Source organism: Rattus rattus, chromosome 2, assembly GCF_011064425.1.
Source record: "Rattus rattus isolate New Zealand chromosome 2, Rrattus_CSIRO_v1, whole genome shotgun sequence".
NCBI lineage: Eukaryota > Metazoa > Chordata > Mammalia > Rodentia > Muridae > Rattus > Rattus rattus.
Window position 1 is genome coordinate 141,775,267 of NC_046155.1, and position 25,913 is coordinate 141,801,179.

Genomic DNA, 25,913 nt, shown 5'->3' on the forward strand with positions numbered 1-25,913 from the left:
TCCTCTGTCCTAAAAGGTGACTAGCGGTTATTCTAAGGGGGGGGGGACCAAATATGCTTCCAATGCCCACAAGCAACTTCAGCAGAAACATGGTCTTCCCCGAAGCGGGTCAGACAGTAGCTCCCATGCCCTCCCTGGACTGAGCGGGGGCCGGGGGCCGGGCATTTGGTGAGAGTCTGGCGGCCTCTACCGGGCGCCTAGGCAGAGGGACGTTCCTAAAACCCAGAGACGACATGTGGCGCTTTGGAGAGGTGAGAGCGAGCGCGAGTCCGCCGGGGGCGCTGGGGGAATCTGCAGCCGGGCAGCGCGCGGCCTCAGGCCCGGCGCGAAGCAGAGCCGCAGGGCGGCGGCGGGAGCGCGGGGCTCCCGGACTGCACGGCGCCGAGCGCCGGGCAAGTTCACGCCGGCAGTATGGGGCGGTGACGCCGCACCGGCCCACCGCGCCCGCCGCAGGGACAGCGGGCGGCGGCGAAGCAGGATGCGCCCTCGCCGACGGCTCGCTAGCCGGCGTAGGGTAAGGAGCTGCGGCGGCCACCGTTGCGGGCACCCGGGCCTCAGGACCCGGAGGAGCGCAGAGCAGTTGGGCGCTCGCGGATCCCGCAGCGCAAACTTTGCCCGGAGACTGCGGAGGCCACCAGCACGGAGGGCAGGGGATCCGGTGGCGCGGCTGGACGGGGCTCCGGGCGCAGCGCCTCCCGGTTCGCGGTAGACAGCAGATAGCGGCTGCCTGCCACCGTCGCGGAGCTCGCCCGCCTGGAAGGAGGCTCCCGCCCGATAGCAGGGGCGCGCGGTGGGCGCGGGCCCCACTTGGTGTCGCGCGCCTGTCGCGCGGGTTGCTCGAGGCCGGGCTCTGGCTGCGCTGCCACTGCACCGCGCGCAGCAGAGGAGGAAGGCGCTGCCTGGCGAGCGCTCAGCCAGCCCGCTCAGGGGGCTAAGGAGGTCTGGAGGGCTCGGCGAGAGCCTGAGGGCCGGACCACCAGAGGTATCCGGTGGCGCTGCGGAGCGGCAGCAGGTGCGGGGTGGCGGAGGCTGCGGCTCCGCAGTGCCACCCCTTATCCCACCTGCGCTGTGCGCCAGCACTGGTGAGCTCGCGCGGGGATCTGGGGTCCCCCAGAAGAGCAGTCTCGCGGTGGGGATCGGGAAGTCGGGGGGCTCAGGGGAGGCAAAAGGAACCGCCCGGGTTTCCCCCGCATGCGGCGCCGCGTGCTCGCCTCCTAGACTCGCCAGGCTACGGGCGCCTAGCCCTAGGATTCGCCCAGGCGACCACCTCATGCCAGCTTTCTATTTCTTGAATGGAATCTCAGAGGGCCTTCTCCTCTGAGATGGAAGTACCTGTTGTGTGCTTTCTTCAGTTCTAGACTTTTTTTTGGGGGGGGGAAGAGGGGTCTCCTTAGAAAGGCGTTTCTTTTGGAACTCTGGCTTGCTAGTGTACATTGAGCATCTATTTGCGTTATGCGCATGTTGAGATATTATGTGCCTTCCCTAAGGTTGTTGCTGGCCCAGGGGCAGTGCTTGCTTCGATTTCCACTGCGCTAACCAGAGTCTAGCTAAGAACAGAGATTATTTTCCAAGCGTCGTGATTATTAAGCCATGTAGTCCTGGGGGCAGGTTGCCAACCCAGAAAGTCTGACCCTCACAGGCAAGTCTACCATTGCGATCCTGTAGATGTGTTTCTGACATGTGCCTTTCCCCCCTCTTCCCACACACTTTCAGCACCTTGCAGAACCAGAAGCAGCTTGCTGGCTTTGAACGTGTGGCAAATATTTCAGAAAGGTAAATCTATCTCACTTGTGGATTTGATAGATGCAAAATGCAATTGATAACTTTAAGCCCTATGTTAATAACTGGGTCATTTATGCCATGCTAAAACAGTACACTATCGAGGGATGCAAGCAGTCTGTTAGGACGACTGCGCACTCTGTAAAAGTGGACTAAAGCTGTCCTGTCACCTTTTTACACCGCCTTGCTGCCCAGAGAAGGTGGTGCAAACTGTGCTGGCACAGTCTGCTGGTAACAAGGGCCAGGCTCCAGGCTTTGTCGGCTTCACTGTGGCAGCAGCATGATTGGATTCGCTGTAGTGATGGGAACATCCATGTTCATGTGCTTCTCCCCTTGGTGCACTTTCAGCTTCAAGATCAAGTTGGAGGAAAGGACGGTTTTTCTTCCAAATTCATCTGCTTCAACTATTATTCTTACTGGGAATGGACAATGGAATGCTCTCTAGATTTATCATGACCAAAACCCTCCTCGTCTTCTGCATTTCCATGACCTTATCCAGTCACTTTGGGTAAGTTGTCCCCTGTGCTTTTATTGTGAGGTGTTGGGGACCTGTGCTGTTGTGAAGCCCGTAGAACAGGACAGCCCCTGGTTGCCACCTCTGCAGTCCTGCACCTTCTGGTTTGTGGTGAATATGTCCTGACCCATGCTCTCTTCCCGAACAAAGCTGTTCCTGGTGCAGGGTCTCGGAAATGAGTTAGACAAAAGGAAAGAGGGTTTTGCAAGTGGAAGCGGAAGATGGTTTAAAGGAAGCTGTTTCCTCCTACTCGGGTTGGAAGAGATTCAGAAGTTCATTTGTGTTAAGGACATCTGCTGGTGTTAGACAAGTGTGCCACACTTTGATTCTCTCCTTGGGTCCATTATGACACTGATTTTTTATTTTTTATTTTTCAAGCCAGGCTAGTGCTGTATATGTGTCATGGAAAGGGATCCACAATAGTCTTGGCCTGGGCCAAGTACAGAGATCACAAACTATGACTGGCTCATGCCTGAGGTTTTGGAAATGTCGTTTCCCCGACCTCTCTCATTTGAGCCTTCAGTGTCTCTGTACTAATACTAGCCTTCCTTAACACACTAGTAATCCCTCTCATTCAAGATGCATGCTGTTAGAAGGCAACCAATGTCCCTCTTCTCTCCTCTGTCCCTCGCTGCCCCAAATTGTCCTGGCTAATCAAAAGGATTGCAGGTTGAAGTACTCCCACTGAACACAGTGTGCTGCTTGACTTCCTGTTTACCAATGCTCTTTCCCAAGGGAACACTTGGGATACTTAAAAGGACCGCAGCGCACAGTCACCTGTTTCCATTCGTATGGCCAGTGTACAGGCTACTTGGCAGGCGTTCACAGGTCCACTCTGCTGAACAAAATCTCCTCGAGGGCTCTGACTTGTGCCTGGGGCAGTTACAATATATTCTGAGTATCTGAGAAAGTCTTGTCAGTCTGTCTTTCCTATCTCCTCTCATCTTCTCTCATACCTCTCGTGTCTTTCTTCTTTCCTCTCTTGCCTCATCTTCCTCCTATCTATCTCTGTTGCCACTATGTGTATGCTTCTGTCTCTGTCTGTTTTCTCTCATCGTCTCTTGTTCTTTGTCTCTCTTCCTCTGTTCAAATTGGAAGGGTCAGAAAGGCAGAGAATGTCGAGAGAACAGGCAGAAAATGTCATTCCCCAGCAAGGACATCTTTTCTTGCCAGGAAAAAAAAAGTGTCTTTGTGGGCTGTTTCCCAGTCCTGTGCATTTATCATATACACATGTGCAGAATATGCTCTAGAGTCCATTTTTGTTTTTCAGGTCAAATGCTTGGGGATTTTGGTTCTGAAACCAAGCCTGTCTAGCAGGTTGTATGTTCCATTGATTATAAGACACACCATAAACAATGTGTGAGGGCCTACTTATTAGGTGCTATTCTTGCCTTGCTTAAAGTGGGGGAAACATGTTCCCTATCCCTGAACCTTTGATTCTTAATCTACTATATGAGGGCTTTTCCTTGCAAGTTTTTTTTTTAATTAAATCCTATAAATTGTAGTTTCTCCACTGCTTTTCTGAATGGAAGGTGTCTGTGCATGAAGTCTCATGAATATTCATCACTGCAAATTAATACATTAAAATAGTTGGCTTGTTTTCTGATATTCTATGTATACTGGGAGACATTTTAAAAGTGATGCCCATGCTGAGCTGTGCTATCTTGGTAACGTACAGTTTGTAGGATTAGCACAATAATTCTGACTGTGAATAGAATAAGGCAGGAAAAGCTATCACACTTTCTGGTAGATACAAGTTTGAAGTAGAAAGTTATGTGTATGAGTTTAGTTAGTTTCTTATTTGTGTGATTTTACAAGGTCTTCTACAAAATGCAGATTGAGCTTGTCAGTTTCTGGAAGGAAATTCTAAGTCTGAGGATAGCCCTCAATCTCTCAAAAGCATTAACTGTTGAAGAAGGTATCAGTCTTTCAGATAGAAAGATTTTCATTGTTTTAGAGTCTATTATAAAGCAATACCTACAAACTGCAGGAAATGTGTGAGGTGCAGACTAGTTTATGAACTTGTACCAACTCCCAGGTTATCATACTTTCCCTTCTGGTTCCTACCACTGCCTGCTCTCCTGTGTATTGTATATATCTGCATACATCTGTATATATCTGTATTGTCTTCTGCATATTCAGCTTTTTATTGATTTTTGGCCCTATCCTTCCCCAATTACAAATTCTTTAGGCTGTGTGAAATTTAACATGGATAGATACTGTAGCAGAGCAAAGTGGGCCAACATTAGCTATTTCCCTACTTTGGGACATTTACATCATTTCTCATTTTCTGGCTCTAGATTCTCTTGTAGAGAACACATTCGGTTTGGAAATTTCTTAAGAATTTGAACTTGTTTCTATTAGAAGACACACAGACTGGTCCAAGCATAGCAGAGGACTGCCTTGTCTGGCCTCAGTGGGAGAAGATGAGCCCAATCATCCAGAGATTTGAGGCTCCAGGGAAGGGGGATGCCTGGGGTTTGGGGAGAAGAGGAGCACCTTCTCAGAGGCAATGGAGGGGGGATGTGATGAGGAACTGTGATAGGGAGGCTCATTGAGGGGGAGTGATGCATGGAATGTAAATAAATAACATAATTAATAAAAAGAAGATAATCTTATGATTGGAATTATACACCAAGTACTGTGGAGACCAGCAAAACACACTGCACACTGAACACATCATAAGACATATCAATCCCCCACTTATTTCTTCTTAAATGAGGTTCTGCTTGCTTTCAGATTAATTGTAGGTAGGAATAATTGTGTTGAAACCCAGGCAATTTCATAACATTTCCTTGACTTTAGGTCTTGACAGAATGCAAAGTACCCAATATTATAACGTTTTAAGTCAATCCCAGGAGCCTCCTTATGAGCTCAGTGTCATTAGCCCCATTCTGCAGTTGGCAAAGTGGGATGGATACGTATCTAAGCAGGGAGCTCTACCCATTCAGCACCTGCTGGCATTTCTCACTCTGCACCGCTCTGTGTCATTTTGCTCAGTTTCACCCTGTGCTTTTTTTTTTCTCTGACTACAATTTTGAAATATGTCAAAGCAATCTAGAAGCTGGGAGGATATGGACCTGAAATGTATTGTCCACTTTGGGCTTTTTCTGTACTCTGAAATTGGGGAAAAGAACAAGTTGAACAAATTCTCTGTCCTATCCTCCCTCCACCAAAGAAAGGATTTCTGTGATTGAACTTCAAAGGAAGTTGAAAAGGGAAGTTACAAAGGTCCTGGTTTGATCACTACTTAGTCACGGAACTGCTGATGCTCCGAAGTATGCCCAGGAGACTTGAGAGCTGGCAGGAGTAAGGAGTTCTATGCAAAGGGCAGGAGAGAATGAGAAAGAAACAACATGCAAGGTTCTGCACAGGTACAAGTTGACACAACACATTTGTAAAAACCTGCACATTCAGCAACAAAAGATGCACTTGTGAAGAGGGAAGTGTATTTGGTGATTACATAAGATAGTTCAAGCAAACTTGCTTTGAAAATAGCAAGAGAATTATTTGCCTTTCTCCACATCTTTTTCCAAATTTAATCACCAAGAGTTCATTTTCAATAGTTTTCTAAATTTTATTATACATTGTGAATGATAGAGCATACAACTGAACCAAGGCCTTATAGTCAGCCTTTGCTATGGTCCATCCAAATAGATGGACTTATTGAAGCCATTACAGCTATTTTAATGAAACCAGCACAGTATTGAAAAATTAGCACTGAAACACTACGGGATCTAATTGCTGCCAAATTAGTTTAAACTAGAATTAACTTATCAACATTGAAAATCATACTTTATCAGACTTGATAGGCCAGTGACAATTGCAAAGCACATTTGAGGGTTATCAGCTCAATAGGTTATGCCAGATCCCATTCACTTACTGGTATTAGAGTAGAGATTTGTTTATTGGAAGGAAAATGTATTTTAATTTTTATTACAGTGGAGCTGCAATTCAAATACATGTTGGAAAACAATATGTTTAAATTGGCAATGAAAAGCAAGCTCTTACAAACAAGAAGAAAGATCTTTCTCTGTGTACATGTGCACCAGCTTGGCCTTGTGTCCCACAAAGAGGGTCCTTTTCATCCTCCTTCCTATACTCAAGGGCAGTTGCTGCTTCTCACTGGAGCCGTAGGCATGTCTGAATCACATCTTTTGAAGCTCGAAGGTGGCTTGCGTACCCTCAGATAACAGACTCATCCTTTTCCAGAGTGGCAGGTTCCCGAGGCTCAGGGCACACAGTCAGTATAATGTTTGTAAGAGCACCGTAGCAGTGCAGTCAAACCAATTAGGAGGGACAGAACTGCTCTGATGGCTCTGCGTGGAAGCTGCAGAGAGGGACAGGCAGAGAGGAGGAAGGCGAAACTGCACAGCGCCTTAGTGGAGTTAGAAAGCCATCTCAAACTTTGTTTTACAAGACAGAAAGCAGGGCCTATTTCCAGACTCTTGACTTTATAAAGCTGACTTTAAGGATGTTTGATGCACCCGTGCTCAGTAAACAGCACTCAGGACAGCAGAGAGCACAGATAGCCCTAAGCTCCAGGATGATTCACTAGCTGGATTCTGGGTAGAGGGGAGTGTGTATGTGTGTGTGTGTGTGTGTGTGTGTGTGTGTGTGTGCACGCAGATTGTGTGTATCTGGATGTTCATGAAGATTCAATGGCACAAAACCCCCATTTTAATTGTCGTGGATTTCAAAGGGACGTATTAGAATTAAAACAAAAAGCAAAGCTCACTCTCCTAGTAGCAAGAATTACCAACAGGCATATAGGTGCATTGCATGAATTTCAGAATGATGTTGTTAAACCATGCTGTTCAATGCTCACCAAGTCCTCACTTGGTGCATAAGGAGAGTCCCAGCTATAGAACTTATTGAATTGTGTCCACACTTTTTGCTGATGAAAGTGGTGGAATCACCCCTTGCCTCCTAGATGCCTGCCAGGGTAAGAGTTCCCATTAGAAAGGCCTCTTCACCGTGTCCTAATATTTATGGCTCTGCAGAAAAGAAGAGGGCAAGAGAGGCAATTTATATGTCAGAAACAAAAGAATATCCTAAACTAGTAGATGAATCGGATCACTCCTGAGCAGCCCAGGCCAAGCTCACTACGATGTGAGTTTCTGGCAGGTAATGCATAGAGAAGCATCACATGTGGGGAGTAGAAAAGCCCCACCTTATCTATATTTACAAGCTGTTTCCAAAACAGACAGAATGTAAAAGTCAGAGCAACATAAGGCATTGATTTTCAGTTTAAAAAAGAATTTTTCCATCAGTTCACAATCAGTTTGGTTCTGCCCCAAGATCACTAATGATAAATACAGAGTCTTGCTGATAGTGGGTCCTGCTATGGAGCCAGAAGTTCCTTAACCATCCTGCAGCTCAGTTTCTGAATGTTATACCTGGGGATAATAACGGACCCTTCATCACAAGACTGATTGATATACAAAATGCTAGACCAGGTTAGTGATCCAGATGGTAAGCAGTGTTCCTGGGCATGGCCTGAGCACAATTAAGACCATCACTTGGGTAGAGCCAAGCAGCCTCCCTTGCCTGAGTGTGGTAGAAGTTATCACCCTGCTTTGACAGTAGTATGAATGTGTCCCCTTCCGTGTGCTAGGCACCATTATGGATGCTAAGGGCCTAGCTTCAATGAGAGTGTGTTCAGACTTGAAAACGTCAGGCAATGAACAAGCAACAGGGAAGCGATGGTGGTTACTAAAAGAGCAATTCAGAAAGAGATAGTGAATGCGATGGAAGCAGATGCTACTGCAGGAACCTGAGGGAAGTGGGGTTTAGTAACAGCTTTAATGGTTGAGAAGACCAAACCAGTGTTGGGGAACAGTGATAATGGCAGAACACCATACAAGGAATTGGAAGCAGTCAGAAGCTAGCTTGGCATTGGTGGTAGAGATCCATAGGAGGTATAATCACAGTGTAATGGAAATAACTGGTTTAGATCTTGGACAACCTGCCATGTTGGGTAATTTTACCTGGAGAGTAACATGGAGGGAGTGGAATTTTTATGTTTGTTAGTATTTTTGTTTTATTATTGGTTTAAGATAGGGTCTCATATAGCCCATGTTAGTTAAGAACTCTCTATGAAGCCAAGGAAGGACTTGGAATTCTGATCATTTTACCTCCATCCCTGACTTGGGAGATGATTGCATGTATCATGGTGTCCAGTTTATGCAGGACTAGGTTCAAGCTTAGGGCTTTGTGCAGGTTAGGTGAGCGCTTTACCAACTGAACTACAGCCATTTTACTGTTTTGGACATGAGAATGGTTGATGTTATGTAATCCTCCTACCATAGACTGTACCAAGTGGCCTCATTGAGTAGCTTTAAGTAAACATGGTCCTATTTAGATGTCGCAATGAAGTGACCTTAGCATTGCATCCCCTGTTAGAGCAGAGTAAAAAGAATTAAGTGGAATCCGGGATAAGAAGAGGAGAGATGAAAGTGGTATGCGGTCAGTTAAGAGGTATTCACATCAGGACACATCTGTTTTGACGAGTGGGATGTGTGGATAGTATGACATAGGCACGCGGAAAGATTAAGGGTCAAGGATACTCCATCAACTCTTTCTTTTATCACTGAGATGGAGAAGAAGATAGAAGACGTTTGTGCTTTATAAGTCCTTGAAGAAGCCATATCCATATCCAAGTAGCTAGGACAGGCCTTTGGAGATGGGGAGCTAGAGGCCAGAAAAGGACTGGGCTGCATCATGATTTAAAGACACTGGGCATGAGAACTGATAGAAACTGAGCATAGACATTAATGAGTTTAAGAGGGTATAAACAAGACTGAGAGGTTCAGAGAAGAGGAAAAAGAAGAGTGCAGCAGGACACAGCAGTACTTAGGGATTCAAGCAAGATTTTAGGTTCAAGCTGCACAACATAACCCTGTCATAAAAATAAACCATTAATTCCAGCACTTGGGAGGCAGAGACAGGCGGATCTCTATGAGTTGGAGGCCACTCTGGTCTACAAAATGAATCAGGCTATTATACGAGAAACCTTGTCTCAAAAACCAAAACAACAACCAACCAACCAACCAAAACCATCAAATATGCACACAACAGCCAGAACCTGAAGAAAAGAGTTTTCAGAAACCAAGAGGAGAAAGCTCTGTAGGAAGGGAGACAGTCATTTCTGCTGAATGTAACTACTGGGCCCATGAAGGTGGGTGATGGGTCTTGACTTTTGGATCTGCCCATTCAGAGTTTCATCTTGGCCTTTAGCAAAAGTTATAGGTGATAGGTGGCAGGATCTAGATAGGAGCGGCTGCAAGAGAAGGGAAGGGAGGTGTGTGTGTGTGTGTGTGTGTGTGTGTGTGTGTGTGTGTGATGTATACGGTTTTTCCAGTGAATTTTCTGAGAAGAGGAACAAAGGGCACGGTAATTTGTAGGTGCTGTAGCCTGTAGAGTTCCAGTTATGAGCATTGGGATTATGAGCCAGGCAGCAGAGCACCTGCAGAAAGGGTCCTGAGGAAGACGACTTTGATTTGGGTAACTGAAGGGCAGCATGGTGAAGCTCTGTGAGCATGAGGAAAACCCAAAAATTTTTTTAAGGCCAGAAGAAATACAACTACCTAATGACATTTGAGTGTCCATCTCTTGTCACCATTGTTGTCTCCTGAGTTATTTTCCCATCTTACTTCTCCCAAGTCTGTAATTTATAAGCAGACCATGATCTTGGTCAATAAAAACTGCAGGTTTTCTTTTGAATATGTGAGCAGTGTTATTTCTTATGTGCTATACAAATAGTTGAAGGTTAATTAGCAGAGTAACTGCATATAGTAGTTCTACCAGTCCCCTTCAGACAAAAAAACAAAACAAAACAAAACAAAACAAAAAAAAACCCCTGCAGGTTTCCATTATCTTGAAGAAGATTTTAAAAGTATAGCGTGGCATTCAAAGTGTTTTATAGACTTGTATGTGATTAGTTTCCTTAGGTTCAGGTTACAATTTTGAGTTTTAAAAGTTCTGTGGTATTGATGAGTGAACTTAGAGCCTGGCCCCTTCCAGCACCTGGTGCTTACAGTGCCCTGTTACCCACTGCCTGGTGCTAACAGTGCCTCATTATCCACTGCCTGGTGTTTGCAATGCTTTGTTACCCAGATGCTAGCCCCTTGCTGTTTTGGTTACTCAGAGGCTAGCCCCTTGCAGTGGTCTGTTACCGAGTGTCTGGCCACTTACAGTACTCTCTTACTGAGGAGCAGTGCCACCCTAGTGCTGGCTTGTATCAGAGGTCTCCTACTCTTCTTCTGCAAACGACAGTTGCCATTTCATTCCAAACCTAGACAGAGTCCATGTTCTCCCTCCCCCTTATGTTCCTATCTTGTCATTCATACTTTGTGAAGTGACACTAGATTCCTGCCCTTCACGTACTCTATGAAATTCTCTAGTATGAAAATTGTTCATAATATGTCAGGGACAACTCTGCCTTCTACCTGTGCTTAGATCTCACCAGAGTGAGACACAGGTTCAAACACCATTCATTGAAACCCATTGCTGGCATTGTCCAGGAAGTATTTGAAGACTCAAGGGCTGCAGGGGCCCATGTTACTGGCCCTGGGGCAGTCGATTTGCCTGCATCTTACACCCAAAACACACACTTTCCACCAGAACCACATAGGAAGATCTCCAGATAGGAGTCAGGCTCCGAAAATACTGTTTCCTTTTCCCTCTGTGATCAGTTAAACCCGCGTCTCCAGGAGCCAGAAACTGAGATGCTAATGCCTGGAAAAGGCCAGGAATGAGACATTGAGTGAGAAAGATTCCTGTACTTGGAAGATTTCACTCTTGCTGAAGGCATGCACAATTTATTTCACTTACAGACTGCCTGGAAAGCCTGCCTGCTGGTGGATCAGATTTCACGAGATGGTGGTTCCTAAATTCAGTTTATCAGAATCAGAAGTTAGATCACCATGATGGGGATTCCAGTACATTCAGAGCTCTGCAGTACTCACCAGTGTCCCTCCAGCCCCTGCCCCGTCCTGTGTCACTGCTTTCACCAGCCTAGAAAACGAGGCTCATTTATGTCATTTATTTGTCAAACTCAACTCATCAGAATCACCAGGTCAAATCTTTGTGCCTTCTATATAAACTAGAAAGGAAATGTAAAAGGGAGTGGTTTTTAAAAGCAAGTTGGGTTGGTTCTATACAGGCTCAACATACCTGCAAATTCTGCATCTGTGGATTTGACCACATATTTTCCATATTTGATTAAAAGTCGCCTCTGTAACTGAGAACATATAAACTCTTTTCTTTTTGCTATTCCCTAAATAACATGCTTTAATAACATCAGAACAACTAGGTCTAGAGATCATTTAAGTATAAGGGAGGCTGTGTGGAGATGCTGTGGAAACCCACAAATTATGAAAGAGACCTGAGCACCCACAGGTTTGGGTTCTATATTGAAAGGCATTTCTGTAGTCTTAAGAATCACTTTTCTGCCTTGGTTCATGCTCCAATCTCTCCACTGGAAGTCTTGCCTGGTTCAGGAAAAAGGCAGGTTCAGACTACATATGCTCCATTGCTAGGAGTCTTTACTGGGGTCACCCTCATAGGTTCCTAGGAGTTTCCATTGTCCTAGGTTTTTAGCTCATCCCAAAGATGACCTCCTATTCTAGTTGTCTTTCTAAGTATTCTCTCCCTCCATCGTACTCTGACCTGATCCCTCCTGAACCCACATTCTCTCTATCCATCCCCCCTCCTGCATACTCTATTTATTCTACTCCCCCTTCTCGGTGAGATTCATGTGGCTCTCCTAGAGCCCTCCTTGTTACTAAGCTTCTTTGGATTTGTGGCTTGTGGCATAGTTATCCTTCACTTTATGGCTAATACCCACCTATAAGTGAGTATATGGCATGTTTTCCTTTCTGGGTCTGGGTTACCTCACTCAAGATGATCTTTTCTAGCTCCATCTATTTGCCTTCAAATTTCATGATGCCATTGTTTTTAGTAGCTGAGTAGTATTCCACTAAATTCCATTCTCTTTATTTATTCTTCAGTTGAGGGTCATCTAGATTGTTTGCAGTGTCTGGCTATTACAAACAACTGCTATGAACATAGTTGAGAAGTGTCCTTGTGGTACGGTGGAACATTCAGTATATGCCCAAAAGTGGTATAGCTGGATCTTGAGGTAGATCTATTCTCAATTTTTTGAGAAACCACCAAATTGATTTCCAAATTGGCTATACACGTCTGCACTCTCACCAGCCAGGAAGGACTTTTCCCTTTCCTGCATATCCTCGACAGCATGATCTGTCACTTGAGTTGTAACCTTTGACCTACAATTTGCCTGGCCTACAGGATGTGCAAAGGGTAAAGTTGGAACAGAAATTAAGAAAATGGCTAAGCAATGACTGGTCCATCTTGAAACCCATGCCAAGAGAGGGGTCCCACCCATGACACTGTGATATTCTTCTATACTTGCAGAGAAGAGTCTAGCATAACTAGCATCAGAGAAGCTTCACCCAGAAACTGAGGAGACACACAACCAAAGATTAGGTAGAGCTGCAGAATCCTGTAGAAGTTGGAGAGCAAGGATGGTAGGAGCCTGAGGGGTCAAGGATACCACAGAAAATTTACAAAATCAACTAACTTGGGCTAATAGGGTTTCACAAAGACTGAACTGCCAATCAAGGAGCATGCATAGGATATACCTAGGCCATCTGCACATATGTAACAGTTGTATAGCTTGCTCTTCATGTGCGACTCTAATAGCAGGAGAAGAGGCTGTATCTGACTCTGTTCCCTCCCTTTGTGTTTGGATCCTTTCCCCTAACTGGGCTGTTTCATCTTGCTTCTTTAGGAGAAGATGCACCTAGTCTTATTGCAACTTGATATGCTAAGGCTGGTTGATATTCATGGGGCCTCTCCTTTTCTGAAGAGAAATGGGGGAGGGTGGATGGGGTGAAGAAGGTGTGGGAGGAGGAGAGGAAGGGAAACTGTGGCCAGATGTAAATTTAACTAACTAACTAACTAACTAAAACTTAAAATGCAGTTTAACAAACATAACAAAATAATCAATTTTCTGAAAGATCAATAAATGTGAAGAGGCTATAACTGGAGCACTGGGTATGTGTAGCATGTTCTACTAAGCAATATTGATGAACTCTAAAGAAACTTCCACATTTTAAGAGAATTTGGCTATTTTAGCCTTGATTATAATTGAAGTAAGCTACCAACATTTACAATTATTTCTTTTATGTTGAAAATACTTGTCAAAACAAAATAGCAGATTTTGTTTCTTTTTAAAAAGATTTATTTATTTATCATGTATAAGTACAATGTAGCTGTCTTCAGACACACCAGAAGAGGGCATCAGATCTCATTACAGATGGTTGTGAGCCACCATGTGCTGGGATTTGACCTCAGAGCATTCAGTGTCCTTAACCACTGAGCTGTCTCTCCAGCCCAGAGATTTAGTTTCACTTGACAAAAAAATCTAGTCCTTCACAGATCTTTATTTTGCTGCTGAAGCAGTTCACCCACAATTGTGCTAGGAGTTGACCTCATAGAACACTCTCAGCAGTGTTAAGACGGTGGCTAGGCCTGCCTGGTGAAGCCACCATCACTTCACCTGATGCTCTTCAGTCACACTGTTTCTCACTGTACACAGATACTAGTATGTCCCAGCTGTTTTCTTTTTCAAGGGCTTTTGTTGAGCCAAATGAGAGTTTCTTTTTGCCTAAGTAGTTCTTAAAGACCTTGCAGCCTCATGGAAGCATAACCAAGTCCTCAGATATCTGTGGGTGAAGGAGGCAGCGTGCCAGGGTGGCAAACAGTACTTGCAATCTCCTCAGTACTGGGAGAATAGGACATTGCATGGCCATGTATTACAGTTGATTTGTTTTTCAGGTTGATTGTGGAAAACAAACAAACAAAATGCCCAAAACAACACGAGCAGAATGCAAACCCTGCTTCTGCCCTAAGAGGCATTTCAGAAGATCTTTATTTCTTGATGTCTTTTTTTCTACTCTTCTTGGTATATGACTACTTAATGTAGAATAGAAAATATTCCAGACCCCCCAGCCCTGAATGCTGCTATGTGAAGAACTAAATAAAGATCAGTACAGGAGGAAATAATGGTAAGACAGGGAAGATATTGAAATTTCTCCAAGAGAAGTGTCATTATGGATAAGTAGTGTGAGTAGACATTTAAAACTGTATCTTAAGAATTGTGTCTAGCTGGAGAGGCGTCTCAGAAGTTAAGAGCACTGACTGTTCTTCCAGAAGACCTAGATTCAATCCCTAGCTCCCGCATGGGGTTTCACAACCATTCATAACTCCAGTTTCAAATGATCTAATACCACCTTTTGGTTTCTGTGGGCACCAGCCATGTACTTGTTACAGAAACCCACATGCAGGCAAAAGAGCCATTTACATAAAATAAAAAGTAATACATTAAAATATGTGTCCAATAAATGTAAACAGCTCTGGAATTTATAAGTACTCTATCTATCCCTGGAAGTGATGAGAATTTGGATATGAATAAAGTGAGATTCAAATCCAAGGAACATATGCAAGTGGTCTAAAACAATGAAGCAGTGGGCATAACACATATCATATACAGAGATAGATAGATAGATAGATAGATAGATAGATAGATAGATAGATAGATAGATAGATAGATAGATAGATAGATAGATAGAATGCTAAACAACACTGTGGCTCACTGTCATGAAAATAGCCAGTAATACCATCTGATCATTTTTTTTCTTGATGGCCAGGGACATTCTTATCCAATATGATTGAAGAACATTTTACAACTGATATGGACAAGCTTAGAAAAGTCCTTGAAAGATAAAATAATTGTTCCTTGATTGTGGGGATATATTCCAAACCTTTGGTGCATGCCTAAAGCTTGGGATAGTATTAAATCCCCCATCTTTTAATTTCTTTTCTATACCGAACACTGTGGTAAAGTACAGTCTATAAATTAGCTTACTAAGATATGAAGGACAACAATTTAAGTAAAATTTAAATGTTATATACTGTAATGAGATTGCCAACATCATTACCCTTGTACTTAGGACCACTTATGAAGTAAACTAAATTTTACTTGACACTGTGCATTACAGTGATTTTGACAGAGCAGCTGAAGCAACTCACTTCAACCGAGACAACTATCAAACGACTAACTCGCAGGTAGCATATACAGCGTGGATACTCAAAACTACAATTTTTAGAATAATATACAATTTATAAATTCTGAGCTACCTGCTATGTCATTTTTATGCTTAAGACTTTTGTCTGAAGTAGACCTTGGGTACTTTAAATGGCAGAAAATAGACTTATGTGTGAGGAGAGACAATGCTGTTGTTGTTTCCTACAGTTGTATTTTCTCACATATTACTTTTTAAATTGAAGAAATAGTGAGGCCCTTCCAGTGTTAGGCATCTGGACATTGCCTTAAACTGAGAAACCAGACTGACAATCTTTGAATGTCATGAGAAGCAGACTATGAGGCCAGACTTTTTGGGACCAGTTTTTAGACAACCAGGCAAGACCAGAGGACAATATTCTTCTTACACAGCTCAAATACCTCAAGGCTTTTCATTCCACTAGTAGCTATGGTGGCTCTATTGTATCTTCTGAAGTATGAAATTATCATGAGTATTAGAATTGAGAGACACATGGGACCTCCAGGTGATAGCACTTGTCTTTAATTCTAACACTCAGGAGGCAGAGGCAGAGGCAGGTAGATCTCTGTGAGTTCAAGGTCTAGTCTACAAAGTTCCAGGATAACCTTGTATAACCAAAGCTATAGAAGAAGACCATGTCTCAACAAATGAGAGGTGGGGTGGAGGAGAAAAGCTCAAAGTATTTTAAAATAAAAGAAGAAAATATTCACATTTATGGGTTCTGTTCTAACAGGACTGAATTTCAGTTTGTACGAGCTACAGCTGTACTCATTTTAGTGGCGATGTGAAATTTAGACCAAGGAAATTTTATGCTTATTCTAAAGGGACTCCCTTTGGGGCCGGTAAAGGATTGATCTGCTTAGATGCAATCAATGAAGATGCATGGTTTTCAAGAGCTGAGTGGGGAAAGGGCATGTGCATTCTGACCTCAGCTTCTTATAGGGAGATGGCAACTCGGATTCCAACAAAGGCATGAAAGAAAGTGCTTATGCAGATCTGCCATCCCACAGCCAGGCTTCTGGGGGAAGAGCCAGGAATCATGTGCTCTTTTTTTTGAATGCCAAGAGTACTGAATTCCATCCAGTAATCCGCCTCGAGTGTGTGGAGCCAAGACCATCTCGCACGTCAAGTGCTGATTGCACATCTGAAAGCAACGGAAATAAATGGAGGAGGCTCTGTTAATCTTCAGGCACATTTCCGTCTCCTGGGCATGTAGACCCTCTGTCCCCCAGGTAGTCTCCTTGGCTTGTTTAGCATTCCTCCAGGTAGATACTGAGGTCAGAACTGCTGTGTGTCTGCCGCCCCACGTTCATGGAACTTGGCTGTGGGATGCCAGGTCTGCATAAGCACTTTCTTTCATGCAGTTGTTGAAATCAGAGTTGCCATCTCTTTGTGAGAAGCTGAGGTCAGAATGCACATGCCCTTCCCCCACTCGGCTCTTGAAAACCATGCATTTTCATTGATTACATTGAAATGGGTCGTTTCTAGTGTCCATCTCCAGTTCCACCTTCTTTTGCAGTCTTCAAAACTTTACACCATTGAATAAAACCAGAATATTCTTAGAATCCCTTTTCTGAAGGGTAGTCTGCTAGGAAGGGTGCAGTGAGATTTGTGTTCATTATCTTGTCTTCCAACTTGGGTACAATTTTTATATACATTTTTGAGATAGGCTCTCACCATGTAGCTTTTGTTGGCTTAGAACTCACTATATAGACCAGGATGGTCTTTTGAACTCACAGAGATCCGCTTGCCTCTGCAGCCCGAGCTCTGGGATTGAAGTTGTGTGGTACCACACCATACTTGGGTTGAAATTTTCAGCCTCCCTGTGTTCTCCCTGATGACTTGCAAATTCATTTTTTTAAATAAAAATTCCAAAATCCCATGTGATTTTTATCATCCTCCTAGCCCATGTACAGAGGTTCTTTTTTTCAAAGGTGGCTATAGCATTGATAACCACGCTCTGTGATACAACATATCACAGTCATAGTGTACTCTCTTTAAGAGTAGCCTGGCATTTAGAAAAGAAACACGGACCTTCAGCTCTTCAAACAAAGGAGAGGGGAACCTGGAACATGATGTTAAGTTAGCAATAACTTGGCCTAGAGCAGAAGAAAGAATAGTCAAGCTCCAGAGCTCATTAAAGGAATCCAGTTGTCAGCCAAGGCAGTGTGGGCGGTATGTTTCACAGATGCCAGTCCTCCAAGGTCAGATGCCATATGAGTATTGTGTTCCTGTCTTGGAAAAAAATATTTATACAAAGCAATTGTAATTTTCTCTTTCTTTCCTTTCTCTGTTGAAAAGCTTTTCACAAATGCCAACTAGTTCTGTACAAGACGAGACCAATGACAACATCACAATATTCACCAGGATCTTGGACGGGCTCTTGGATGGCTATGACAACAGACTGCGACCTGGACTGGGAGGTGAGTTCCAGATGAGGCTGATGAAGATTCAGGGAGAAATTACCCTCAGCCATAAAGCTGTGCTGACTCAAGTCCAGATAACTTATGAGAGAACTACTTTGTCAGGATTCTGAGTTGAAAACCAATCTATATCATGTCCTGTTATCGTTTTTCAGATTCATGAAGCTGGACTCTTTATCAAAGTCTTAAGACTCCCTGTTTACTGGATAATGGGACAGTCCATTTTAGTTCCTTAGGAAAGAACCCCGGTCCATTTTAGTTCTTATGTTCTGTTAAAACTGAGCACCCAAAAAATAATTTAAAAAAACTGTCCCTCTCTTATCTGTAAATGCTTGTCAGAACTTAATGGTCCACTGCAGTTTTTCTTTGTGTCTTTACATTCTGAGTGTATGATTTCTCACTGAGACCATAGTTAAGGTATTTATAATATCCCTGTTTATCTAAAGGGGAAATTCTCCTGAACCCCAGTGAAGGTCTGAAATAGCAAATACTTCCAAACTCTGTAGCTACTATCTTTGCTCCTAATACATAGAAACTGAGGTTTAGACCCTTTGCCAGAAGCATTCTTAAAGTAAAATGAGTTCTTCAGTATTTGTATTATTAATGAAGATTTACAGAAAGCAAAGTTTTGTATTCAAAGGTTCTAGTGTAAGAAAGGTCCTCATAGGTTAGGCCACATCTCTCTGTGCCACTGAAAGACATTATTAGGTTCAGTGCCCAATGGTCCCATCTTCGTTTGCACATTGAAAGGGCCAAAGTATAGGGAGGACTGTTGAGCTGCCATCAACTCTGGAACTTTATTCAGGCACTCTCATTCAGCAGAGAACCTAATGGGACACGCTGGCTCAGAGGGCCATAGACCTGTACCTTATCCAGAAGGCAGGCCCCACAGTCAGACTACACAGACATGGCAAATGAGTTGATTATCACCGTGAGAGAAACTTTAAGGAAACTATCTGAGCCCACTATGCCGTCAGGCAGCTTGGAGTGCATTAACATGGGAGGCGGTGGATTCTGGATAGAGTATCTACTCATGACCCATGGAAAACATTTGTCCCTACCCCAGTATTATTGATAATTTTGATCAATTCTGTATATTCATTACTTTAGTAATATAATAGGACCCTGTGATGGGGGTTTCAAACAATTCACAATGTCATATAAGGAGGAGTGGTTCTTGTTTTCTAGCCGCACTTGTGTTGGTGTGCTCCAAAACCCTTTCTCATTACCCCTTTCTTGAGGCCACCTAGTGCTTCCAGCTTTATTGAGAGATCACTCAAGTCAGTATGCACAGCAGGATGGCCTTAGAGCTCCAGGTTTAGGAGTGTCACCACTCATTACCTTCCATCTCAGTCCACATGTACTGAGGACGACTCCCCAGGGACAGAGGTACCATGAGACCTAGGCCATTTTGCTAATGATGGATAGATACACTATTGGATCTGTAGTTTGAAGCAGTCTAGGTCCAATGAATATTACTTCAGTCTTCTAGGTTTACAAAACACAAAAGTGTGTTATGGTTGCAAAGAATGAAGTTGGGCACTACACTGAGAACAACAACACACTACAGAGGAGGCTCTTGGTAAGGCAGTTGCAAAGCAACCTGTGTCTGTGTTTCAGAGCGAATCACGCAGGTGCGAACAGACATCTATGTTACCAGCTTTGGCCCAGTGTCTGACACGGAAATGGTAGGTACCAAAGCCTGTTTAACACAGACAATTTCTATATTGAATTAACTGTGGTAAGGACCTCTCTCGCTGAGATGTCACCCTGATGTCTTCTTGTGCATTAGGAATATACCATAGATGTGTTTTTCCGACAAAGCTGGAAAGATGAAAGGCTGCGGTTTAAGGGGCCTATGCAACGTCTCCCTCTCAACAACCTTCTTGCCAGCAAAATCTGGACCCCAGACACATTCTTCCACAATGGGAAGAAGTCCATTGCGCACAACATGACGACACCCAACAAGCTGCTGAGGCTGGAGGATGATGGCACACTTCTCTACACCATGCGGTGAGCAGTTGCCTAGCCCTGGGTGGCAGGTCAGGTCAGCTGATGCTGTCCTGGACATATCTGGACCAAGCTCAGTGGCTAATGCGTATGTAGATGATTTGAAGGTTGCACGGGATGCAGAGGTGTGACGTATAGGCACAGTGAGCACTTATGCTTTAAGAACTACAGATACTAAGGCTAGATCAGATTGTTTTCCTGGGCCACAGAGGTTCATGGCCATCAACATCTTAACTCAATTTTATTTTTGGTATGTGTTCAAGAGCATCTTTTGAAGTTGCAACTCAGATAATGAAAGAAGGAAATTGTATTTTATAAAAATTTTACTAAGAAACTAAAATGAGCCCATTTTTTTTTTGTTGTAGTTGTACAGGTTTTTCAGGGTTTGAAAACCCATTTCTTATGTTTTGATAAGATTCAAATACTAAGAATAAGTTGTAGAATTTATAATTTTAAATATTTGTCGCTCTTATTCTTAATCATTCACAGACCAGTTAATCAGTGAATTGGCCAATAAGCAAGAGTCCTTCATAGGTTTTCGGTTTCCATGGCAAAACTAAGTAGGTTTCAAGAAATGCTTTCAAAATTATAGAAAACAAAACAAAATAAAAACCAGAAGGCTGCATTTCTTACACATACACCCTCCCAAAAGTCTGGGTATCTGTGGAAACTTTTTTCAAAAATAACTTTAATTTGTAAACATATTGGAAAATAATATAGCTATTCTCATGGAGGCTGTGTTTTGAATTATAGGCAGTCAAGAACGTGGGCATATGGTCCTGCACCTATCTTATAGCAACACTTGACTTGTAGCAAGGAGTGGTAGCAAGCAAGCCTGTGCCACACATCTTGGCATCTCATTTTCTGTCCAACTTTCCACTTTTCCTCATACTGCTCTTGAACTTGTGCCTGTCAATGGACATAGCACGTGAGAGTATGTGTCTCTGAACAGTACATTCTCCATGCAAAGAAGTCTGTGGAGAAGTTGAGGAACAGCGACAAGACTGAGAACAAATCCTGGGTCAGCAGCCTATGGAATACAGTCTGCAAGGGAACTCAATACAGCAGGGAAAGGTGCAAGATAGAGAAGGAGCTCAGGCAGCAGGCTACGGGGTACTTAGCTTTGGGGCGAAGGATTGAATGAGATTATTGTGGGAGTGACATTTTTCCATATAATAGAGACATCTACCATCTCATTAGATTATTGTCCTTGAGTCTCATCTCTGAGAGAATATCTAAGGATATAAAACATAAGCCGTACATCATAAAATGGGCAGCTTTACTCACAGCTCTGGTGCAAATTGCCTATGTGCGGAGTGGAATTAGGTATACTACAGACAGCGAGAACAGACAGAATAGGGAGTCCCTCACTGCGTCTCATTTTCAGAGTAGAGACAACAAATCCTTCCACTCTCAATGAGTTCTGCTAGCCAGGTGCAGGCAAACACCTTCACATCTAATGCTCAGAGTAAATGAGGCCAGAGGAGCTTGGTAATCACCTCAGGGTCACAGAGCCATCAAAGGGCCAGCCACAATTTAAACAATATCCTTGCTGGATTCATCACAATTGACCACTGGAACACAGCCACATTCTTACTGGATCCAGGAGCGTCCTATTAGTGTATCTTTCGAGTACCACGTCCAGAAGAAAGGGAGGCGTGATGACAGAGCTGCTTGCGGCAGTAATGAGTGGTTGTTTATGCAGAGTGAGGCTGCTAATGAGCTGCAAAGTTGATAATGAGTTTTCTTTCTCTCGGTCTACAACATTTGAGAAGGGGAATAGCTCTTGGAACTGCTGTGCATCTTAGTATGCTAAAGCTGTCCGGGATGGGTTTCCACTGCAGTGATAAACACCATGACCAACAGCAAGGTGAGGAGAAAGGGGCTCATTTCAGCTTATATTTCCACTGAGGGAAGTCAGGACAGGAACTCAAGACAAGACCTGGGAGGCAAGAACTGAGTCAGACACCAGAAGGAGTGCACTCACTGGCTTACTGTTCATAACCTTCTCACTCTGTTTTCTCATATAAGCTCTGGCCACCTTTCTGGGGTGGCACCCCAAGGGTGGGCTGAGCCTTCCCATACCAATCACAAATCAAAACATTACCCCCAAAGACTTGCCTACAAAACAGTCTTACAGTGGTATCTTCTCATTTTAGACTCCTTCTTCCCAGATATGTCTAAGTTTGTGTTAAGATTACAAAAGCTAACGAGCAGGTGACTGATTTAGAAAGAGGGTAAAATGACCGTACAAATCACTGTCAATTCACAGAGCACGTGCTGGTAACCAACTAACATGGGCATTTGGGGGAGCAGCTTTTGTGTTCAGTACTGAGGTTACTCAGGGGGCCTGACATTGTAGCTCAGATCTTGAATTTCCTTCCTTGACCAGTATGCTAAAGAATTTACCCTCCAAGCAGCAATATTGGGCAGGGGTGAAGTCTTCAAGAGATGTAGAATATTCTTTAAGTCAAGGAGTAACTTCCCTCTTCCTCCCTTCAGCTTCCTAGCACAAGACCTGTGGTGTGGTCCTGCCATACACTCCTGCCATTATGTGCAGGAGTGTGTTATGTGTATTGCAACAAGACCACAACAATGAAGACACCAAGTCATTCCTGCAATCTCCAAACTGTCACACACGAAGACCCTTTTCTCTCTGTCAATTGGTATTTTGTAAGCATTTCTTACAGAAACAGATAACAAATTAACACACACCATACAAAACTAGTGGTTTTCCCCTAGTGCAGCGATTCTTATGAAGTATGCACCTTGGTGATGTCATAAGAAACAGGCTGTGAACATCTGTACAGATGTGTATTATGACATTGCTCATGACACCCAACAGTAGAAGAAACATGCAATGGGCACAAATGTAAAGTAAAATTTGTCCCCATTCTTCTGTAAGACTGTGTATCTAACTTAAAAGATGTAGTGTAGTAAAGGCATGGTGTCCTTTTACCTAAAGGTGGACCTAGAAATACTTAAGCAGTAGCCACTGTCTTATAAAGTGAAGCTCCACCAAGTACAGTAAAACTCAATGTGAACCAAAGAAGTGCCTGTGCTTGGATAAGATTTTACTTACAATCCCTACCGCACCACTGGGATCTTTCTAGCCTTTGCTGATGCGAGTTCTTCAAGTGCCTGTTACCTGACACATTTATAAGGAGCCAACAGTGAATGGAGTATCTGAAAACATTTTAGCGTTGCACCTATGGGCCCTTGTTTCCATGATCTAAAGACAAACTTTACCAGCAGCTCTAGTAAGCCTAAGGAGAACCCCTGATGGTTCCCATTGTCTTTAAAAAAGTTACTTTTGGCTGAGAGTGTATCTCAGAGGAAAATGTGTTAGTTTAGCATGTATGAGATCCCAGGCTCCATTCTCAGCAGGGACCAATGAAACACACAAGAAACACAATGATAGATTCAGAGACTTACAATGTTGTTTTAAGGGTTACATTTTAGTAGACCCATTGTAAATGAAAAGTATCCTGAGTTGAAGATGCCTTTTATTCCTTCAGACTGGTAGACAAGATTAGTAGTAGCATCTTGCAAGTTTTTGATGTTTTCCCACAAGCACAAGGCTTCTGGGAACATGGTTCTCTGTCACTCCGGAGATTTGTATTATATTTTATATTATGCATTTATTATAGATTTATACAATACATTTATAGCTAGAAAAAATTAACCAGACACTGAATGTGTGTACATATGCAAATATAGACATCTCTACATAATCATGGTCTAAGAAGTTCAGACTGCAGTATTCTAAGCCAGAAAGGACTAATAGGCAATTCAAAATATTGTTGTTCCTTTGTGTCTTATTTTCACGTCCTGTGAAATCCGACATGGGAAGTTAGAGATTGTGACCAGTGATTTCTGATAGGACACCTCCAGCACACACCCTACCTATAGTTGTGTGCCCACTGGTGGATAGGTCACTTCTGAGGATATTTCCACAGAGAAGCCCAAGGCCTTTCTACCTGGGTCATGGAATGGAGGGGTAATTTCTCCAAAGACCTGCTCATCTCTCCAAGAGCGCTGCTATGACCAGGCCATGTAATTGCTTTTTCTTTTCTCGATGGAATTTTCTGACATCATGCATGGAAGGTGAGCTTGGAGGACCTCTGGTAGGCCTCAGAGCTGGGCATCAAGCTGTGATTTGATGTATCCTTTAAGCAGCTCACTTGGCTATCAATTGCTGCTTTTCCTTTTCCCTTCTGCTGCAACCCCTGTACATGCATGCTCTGTAAGATAATGCTGTAAGCACCACCGTAGGGAACATAACATTGAATTATGGGCTCCTGGCTGAAGTTGTTAGTCTGTTGGGCAGAAAACCACTAGAGGCAAGAAATGAGTTATGGGAATAGGCTTGCACCACCAGAGTCCTGCCTATCAGGAACCAGCAGCTCTTTCACCTGAGATCCCTTCAAGATCTGAGCAGGAACACTGGAGTGTTGACAGTTTTACCATTGTATCAATGCACATGGCAGAATGGCAGCTGCCAGCATTGTCTGCATCAAGTGTCACTCCAGTTTCTCTCCTGCCCAGTGAGTTTGCCTTCTGCTATTCTACTTTGAAGAAAGCATATTAAAAACAAAACCAAAATTATTGCCTTTAAAAAAAAATCTAGTAGCGTATATTAATTGTGTAAGATAATGGCTTTCGTTTCCACATTTTCATAACGCATATAATGTATTTTGATCATGCGCACATCTGTCACTGTCTGTTTTTATCTCTTCTATTACAGTAAGAACATTAGGTCTTAAGACTTTTTGCTGAGAACACGGTAGAGTAAATATGCACATTCGCCCAATGCCCACTGGAGGGCAGTATATCCATAGTTCAACTCAAAGATTGGCATCATCCTTCTGGTTAAAGTGTAACCTAAGGGAGCTACATATGTTATAAATATCTGATGTATAGGTAATGTATTTGAAGAGTACCATACATTTATAACCACAAAATTTTAACTGGACAGTTACATGTGTGTATGCATACACACATGTAAACATCTACACATAATATACCCCAGTGTCTAGTTATGGGACTGAGAGCAGTGCTTGTTCTACAAGAATGAGGACTTGAATTCAGATCCTAACATGCACAAAGAAAGCTCATATGTGAAGGCCTTGTCTCACATCCAATCCCAGCACTGCAAAGCAAAGACAGCAAGACTCAGAGCTCAATTGCGAGACAGGGTAGCCAATTAGTGAACTCTAGATTCAGTTGAGAGACCCTGTATAAAAGGAGTGATGGGGAGTGATTGACACATATCTCTGGCCTACACACACACACACACACACACACACACACACACACACACACACACACACACACACACACACACACACACACACACACACCTACCTAAACCAAACCAAACTAAAGCAAAGAAAAATCAACTTATAAACTAGGGTCTGTAGAATTGGAACAGTGTTTAAAGGTACTTGTTCTTCCAGAGGACCTGAGTTCAATTCACAGAACTCACATCCATCTGTAACTCCACCTTCATCTGACCTCCTTGGACACCAGGCATATATGTAGTGCACAGACATACATGCAGGTAAACTGTTCGTACACATAATATAAAAACTGTGAACTAACAGATGCATTAGCTGAATCTTACATTTGATTTTAAAATTTGAGAAGCACAAAGCATAGTAGTAGATCAAGAGTCTAAATTAATATTTAAGAGGGTAGCATATTATCATGTCTGTGTGTCTAACATATACTGTATGTTTACACACACACACACACACACACACACACACACGAGTCTCTCAAAGATTTTAAATGGCTTATTTCTTCAAAATCTAGTTTGTCTATTATGGAACAGACATTGAAAACCTTTCATGTATCTTAAATGTTTCAGAATAAAAATTTGAAACTCTGACACATTGTCTTCCATTATGTAGGTATTTCACCTTCATGAGTCTGTACAAAGGTCATGCTACTTCAGATTTCTAATTATGATAAGATATACTGTGGATTAGTTCCAGGAACTGGAAAAAAAACAAGCAGATATTTTGAAGTTGT

The 25,913-nt window shown here is 43.2% G+C and overlaps 1 protein-coding gene and 1 non-coding gene across 6 annotated transcripts in view; both read left to right on the forward strand.

Annotated features, from left to right (window-relative positions):
• The first annotated feature begins 201 nt into the window (after nt 1-201).
• Nucleotides 202-25,913, forward strand: part of Gabra5 (gamma-aminobutyric acid type A receptor subunit alpha5) — a 115,289-nt gene continuing 89,577 nt past the window's right edge. The window contains exons 1-6 of one of the 5 annotated variants that reach the window (XM_032893504.1): nt 858-1,082; nt 1,714-1,773; nt 2,128-2,287; nt 17,746-17,867; nt 19,488-19,555; nt 19,660-19,880. In XM_032893504.1, coding sequence (XP_032749395.1) covers nt 2,202-2,287; nt 17,746-17,867; nt 19,488-19,555; nt 19,660-19,880 — 497 coding nt within the window. In that variant the 5' untranslated portion in view covers nt 858-1,082; nt 1,714-1,773; nt 2,128-2,201. Of the gene's footprint in view, nt 252-387; nt 515-857; nt 1,083-1,713; nt 1,774-2,127; nt 2,288-17,745; nt 17,868-19,487; nt 19,556-19,659; nt 19,881-25,913 lie in introns of those variants that run through there. The other 4 variants (XM_032893502.1, XM_032893500.1, XM_032893499.1 and 1 more) reach the window with 4 other exon arrangements.
• On the forward strand, nt 9,986-10,118 carry LOC116894989. Its single transcript, XR_004387180.1, has one exon. It is a non-coding gene; the product is annotated as a small nucleolar RNA SNORA19 (small nucleolar RNA).